This window comes from Procambarus clarkii, chromosome 81 (genome assembly GCF_040958095.1).
Source record: "Procambarus clarkii isolate CNS0578487 chromosome 81, FALCON_Pclarkii_2.0, whole genome shotgun sequence".
Lineage (NCBI taxonomy): Eukaryota > Metazoa > Arthropoda > Malacostraca > Decapoda > Cambaridae > Procambarus > Procambarus clarkii.
The window spans coordinates 23,860,063-23,866,062 of record NC_091230.1 but is presented as its reverse complement, the minus strand read 5'-3'; the positions used below and the strand labels follow the sequence as shown (position 1 = coordinate 23,866,062).

General features: G+C 41.4%; 2 protein-coding genes across 5 annotated transcripts in view; one reads left to right on the top strand and one right to left on the bottom strand.

The window, feature by feature from the left end:
- LOC138357999 (uncharacterized) overlaps nucleotides 1-6,000 on the top strand; it is a 381,281-nt gene that overhangs the window by 257,202 nt on the left and 118,079 nt on the right. The window lies entirely within an intron of this gene.
- LOC138357997 (tubulin alpha-1 chain-like) overlaps nucleotides 1,664-6,000 on the bottom strand; it is a 44,773-nt gene continuing 40,436 nt past the window's right edge. For both annotated transcript variants that reach the window (XM_069315401.1, XM_069315402.1), the window contains exons 3-5: nucleotides 4,235-4,407; nucleotides 3,681-3,809; nucleotides 1,664-2,782 (exon numbers count right to left, since the gene is read on the bottom strand). In XM_069315401.1, the coding sequence (XP_069171502.1) occupies nucleotides 1,961-2,782; nucleotides 3,681-3,809; nucleotides 4,235-4,407 (1,124 nt within the window). In that variant the 3' untranslated portion in view covers nucleotides 1,664-1,960. The remainder of the gene's footprint in view (nucleotides 2,783-3,680; nucleotides 3,810-4,234; nucleotides 4,408-6,000) is intronic.

Sequence of the window (6,000 nt, the reverse complement as noted above, 5' to 3'; positions counted from 1 at the left end):
GTGTAAACAAAAACCATGTGTGTTGAGAGATCTGGGGTAAGACAATTTCGTTACGAGAATAATGGAATCCAATGGAGGAGGTTTTCCTTTTGGAAAGATAGGATATATCCATGATCTGGTGTTGGTCAAGAACAGTATTCATCCGGGATCTGGTGGGGGGGGGGTTAGGAGCTCCATATATCCAGGATCAGACGGGGGCTAAAGATAGGATATATTATGCAGTAACTGTGGTGCAGTCGTAAGACACTTGCCCCGCACTTCACGAGTGGGTCCTGGGAGGATTGACTGGGCGCCAATCCTTAACTGTTCACCTCTGTTCACCCAGCAGTGAATGGGTGAAGAGGTATTTACACCATGTAGGTTGTTAAACGATTTGGCGGGTCGTATTCCCGGTGAAAATACGACTTGGTCGTATTCCAGTTTATTATAGTCCTTATCTATGTCCAATAGTATCTGTGTATCTAAAGTATCTGTGTCGAAATTATCCTTACGTAAATAAATGACACCATCAGAAATGTTACACAAAGTAACACATTACAATTTATTCAGATTTTAAGCAGATGATGAAAAATCTAATTAGAGACAAAGTAATGGAACTCGGCTCAACAAACGCGTGTATATTTCTGATACCACTCGCCACCACAGACTGCAATATATCACTTACCAGACGCAGAGAGCTGCCGCGCACACCATCTGGCACTTGACCTGCTGTGTTACTGGCTTTTAACGAGCGAATGAGGTCACGAAACAATGCACACAAGAGCACTGCCTTCCGTCCACTCACATTCAAGTCTACACAAGCCTCGACATTGATGTCATTATAGTCTCTACATTTTGAGAACAAGTTATCTTGTTTATCATTATATACTAAATTATTTAACAATATAGTACAGCTATTTTTAAATGTGGAATAAGATTGTAATTTGACTTGTTGATAATGCGCAACTTTATAAGTTTTGACGTCAAATGCTCCTTTGTTTACCTCCCTTACTGAGCAAGTTTGTGTTTTAAATTATCGAGTTTCCAATTATCAGAAAGGCAGAAATGAATGTTGTATTTTGAAATAATAATCTTTAAAATATAAATTCGAAAGCAAAGACAAACATTAATGTCTTATAATTCAACAAATCCTAAAGCCACGCTCGTTCTAGCTGCAGGTGTCCCCCCAGAGGTGCATTCGACCTCATTCATAAAAAACGGTACTTTTTCAAATATAAATTAATATAGTCTTTCTGTTATATTTATATGTAGAGTTATATATAAAAACGTAAGAAAATAAGATTCCTAGCAAGATATTTTATAGAATTCAAATTTAAATTTACTATTGAGATTCTCAGTCTCCAAGGACATACAGTATTGTCAAATTTCCATATTTAGGTACTATAATTCATTATATTTGGAAAGATCTTAGGAATATTCTTCGACATACCCACAAGTTTACTAACAATAACACCATTGGAAACTATTTAAAACGTAGAGTTCCATTACCCCTTTGAACTCAGATCTGGTGTTGGTTTATCTGTTTAAATGTTCGAAAAGTAGCGTAGATATGCGGGAAAAGCCTCATGAAACCTAAAACACCGTATTTGTGAACATATGGGTATTTCTTACCGTACTGGTCTGTCTCTTAGACAATGTGCATTCTCTGCTATCATAAGGAACGTTTACGTCACAACTTTTATTGGAAGAAAGGTTCACACATATATCAGTGAGATGTTGCCGTAGCAGCAACATTTACTGAGCAACAGATTGCGACTATTTTTAATAATTTGATCACAAAAGTTATTGAAGGCTTTTGTAGTTGAGCGGTGAAGCGTCGAGGCCACCAACAGCGAACACAACAGCTATTATCTCCTTCTCTCATCCTCAGGCTTTTGGGTCAGGGTCAAGGTGCTCTTGAAGTTCAGGTATAGGAAATGATGTGATGGCGGTCGCATTTCACGTGCTGTTCTTCCTGAGTTTAATATTCATTCTCGTCGACCTCTTCCTCGGCAGAGTCCATGCCGACCTCTTCATAGTCCTTCTCAAGGGCGGCCAGGTCCTCACGGGCCTCAGTAAACTCGCCCTCTTCCATGCCTTCCCCGACGTACCAGTGGACAAAGGCTCGCTTGGCATACATCAAGTCGAACTTGTGGTCGAGGCGAGCCCAAGCCTCAGCGATGGCGGTGGTGTTGGAGAGCATACAGACAGCACGTGACACCTTGGCCAGGTCCCCGCCGGGCACTACAGTGGGAGGCTGGTAGTTGATGCCCACCTTGAAGCCTGTGGGGCACCAGTCCACGAACTGGATGGTACGTTTGGTTTTGATGGAAGCGATGGCAGCGTTGACGTCTTTGGGCACCACGTCCCCACGGAAGAGGAGACAACAGGCCATGTACTTGCCATGGCGGGGGTCACACTTCACCATCTGATTGGCGGGCTCGAAGCAGGCGTTGGTGATCTCAGCTACAGACAGCTGCTCGTGGTAGGCCTTCTCGGCGGAGATGACCGGAGCGTAGGTCACAAGAGGAAAGTGGATACGGGGGTATGGCACTAAGTTAGTCTGGAACTCGGTTAGATCGACATTGAGGGCGCCGTCGAACCTGAGGGATGCGGTAATGGAGGAGACAATCTGGCCGATAAGGCGGTTAAGGTTGGTGTAGGTAGGCCGCTCAATGTCAAGGTTCCTGCGGCAGATGTCATAGATAGCCTCGTTGTCCACCATGAAGGCACAGTCGGAGTGCTCCAGTGTGGTGTGAGTTGTCAGGATAGAGTTGTAGGGCTCGACCACAGCTGTTGCCACCTGTTCACGATACACGATAGATTATAACCAGATTTTGGAACACTGCAAAATGTGGTTCGTTCTTACGCTGTTCTTAATTAATCATGGGAAAATTATTCTTTACAAAATTACGTTGAAGCTTCTAATGATCAGAAATAAACAAAATAAATAATTTATAACCTTAAATTTATAAATATATTAATGTATACTTGTTAAATATATATTAAAATTGAAAAAAAAACAGTCTGAGGTAGTTTAATAGCCGAATGCAAGGCATGAAATTCAAAATTAAAAAATTAAAAATAATTTTAAAATTAAATCAGTAAGACAGTATATTATAGTAGAGATGATGATGAAGCCTTCATCACTGGTAACACCTCCATATGATCCATCAGACGTCTAAATAGAGATGGTTAAGCTGATAAATATCTACCCCACTTGAAAATTAGCAAACTTTTTAAGCTAATGTCCTAATTATAAATTCTTTTCCCTGGAATTTTAGGCTGATTAGGTAGAGCAAAACCGGGAGAGATAATATATTTTGTTTTAAAACCCAGAAATATTAAAAACACACGCAAACGAGCATAGCCTAGTACGATGGCTGGCGCGCTAGGCTATCAAACCTATATCATACGATTGGAAGTTCAGCATTGCAGATTGAAATTAGATGATTTCAGTAGTGGCTAATGTCATACACATAAATTTTTCATAAATAAAAAATAATTACAGCATACCGCAGACAATGTACACAGATATGAAAAGTGTAACTGCAGCCTAATGTAATGTCCTTGAAAATGGAAAATACTGCCACCTACCTAACAACCCCACCACCATGGAATTAAAAGTAATTTTTTTAATGTCAGTATCATCATGTTATATATAAAAAACGTGTAAATCAGTGTAACTAGAGTTGGCAGACCTGCGGGGCCGGGTATATGGCGAATTCCAGTTTACTCTTCTTGCCGTAGTCGACCGACAGCCTCTCCATGAGCAGGGAGGTGAAGCCAGAGCCCGTGCCACCACCGAACGAGTGGAAGATGAGAAAACCCTGCCGAATTGGACGTATTATACATACATGGTGTTTGATGTGCATTAAGTTACATACAATGCTGAGGTCGGAGCCCAGGACCTGGAGATGATAACCTGAAAATATCTACAGGTGAGAAAACACACATTTGTTTGACAAAGTATTCGAATGTTAGAAAAGTTAATATATAACGCAATAGGTTCAACAAGGCTAGCAGGCGGGACATAAAGAGCTAGACCTCACTTACTCGTAGACACTGTGAGGTAAATACAGAGTATCTCAGATTAATAGCTGTATCTCTTTCCACGACTGTATGACAGATGGATCAAGTTTGCAAGCCTAAGCAAAAGTAAAAATTTAAGAATTATGAAACAACTTATATGTTGTTACAAGTTTTATTTCTTGATTTACACTCACTCACTGGAAACTTTCAATCTTTCCCTCACCTGTAGCCCAGTACACTGGTCGGCCAGCTTGCGGACGCGGTCCAACACCAGGTCGACGATCTCCTTGCCGATGGTGTAGTGTCCGCGGGCGTAGTTGTTGGCGGCGTCCTCCTTGCCCGTGATGAGCTGTTCCGGGTGGAAGAGGTACCGGTATACCCCGATCCGGACCTCGTCTGCACCGGGAGAGGCCAAGGTTATAACACGCAGTTCATATCGTAGTGAGGCACCACCCCTTCCCCAAGGAGTTCAATTCAAAGGTAGGGTTAATAGTAGAACAATATTTGAAGACAATTATGCTAAATATTTCAATGCCCGTTGTGAGGGCAGCTTATCAAGATCTCCCTAGATCAACTACTGACCCTTGCTAGGATGCAGCACACAACAGTTGCTTAACTCCCAGGTACTGCTGGGAGTTTACTGCTAAAAGAACAGAGGTATCAAGTGAAAGGAAATTTGACCAAATGTTTCTATCCTACCGCGGGGACTGATTTGAAGGTGGGCTACATTATCAATTTCTAGAGGGTTACTAACGCCACCACAATTCCTTCATGGCCTAGCCAGTATACTTTCGTCCTGAACATAGTTCCTTACCAAAGTAAACCTTGAGTTTACACACTGAGAAGCTGGGTACGGTGCACCTCTCGATGTATACATGCCTGAGGCTTCGGGAACTGAACCCAGGACTTGAGTGTGACCCGATCGCTAATCACCACGCCACAAGGGCATGTTTCCGTTCAACTTATGCTTCTGTTCACTTAACACTAAACCAGTACTCGAGAATTAGACAAATGTTGTAGGCTACATCCTGGGGAGGGAGGGAGGGGAATTATCAAGGAAAAGCGCCAAGCCATTACGACTATATAACACTTGGAAAGAATCAGAATAAGGACTTGGAATGGGACGGAGGGAAGGAATGGTCCCCAACCAATTGGACTATCGGGGATTGAACGCCAACCTGAATGAAGCGAGACCGTCGCTCTACCGTCCAGCCCAAGTGGTTGGGCACCATTCCTTCCCCCCGTCTCATCCCAAATCCTTATCTTGACCCTTTCCAAGTGCTATATAGTCGGCACTTTTCCTTGATAATTGACCTTGATGGGAAAGGTCAGTAAATGGTTAAGGAGGTATTTGATAAAACTATGTACAGGCTTCCTGTCCCCAACAACGGGAACCACACCAAAGTTAAAAGAAAATCATAAAATTGAATTGTATATCTTGGAATGCAACACAGCTTCGTTTTCTGTCAAATAAACACCACCCGTTCTCTACATATTTGTGCAGATCAACAGCGATAATATTGTTAAAATATAGACTTCTGTAATTTGTTAACAATTAAAGAACGACTTAACTCACGGTAAATAGCTACCGGTTTTTATTTTTTTCAATATGCTGCTAAACTGTTTAATTTCATTGTAATTGTATCGTAGTCTGAAGTGAACATAAAAACGGTCCATAAAGTATATATTAGGATGCAATGGGTAAATTAATATTAAAATGTAATAGGTTTGGTTCGGTTATGGTAGATCAGGAGCGAAACGATATAACAAGTACCTTAGACAGTGATATATTTACCCACAACACTAGGGTAGGCTGCCTATACTGATATTTACCGTCTATGAAAATGTTTCCTGGTCTTGCTAAATCTTACGAGGAAATGTCTTCATTTTTTCGGAGAGGATGAATTTACAAATATTCAAAATATGGTTTATCCGGAGGTTGAAATAACACATGGTTTAATTATACCGACCAGCCTATCAAACGTGATT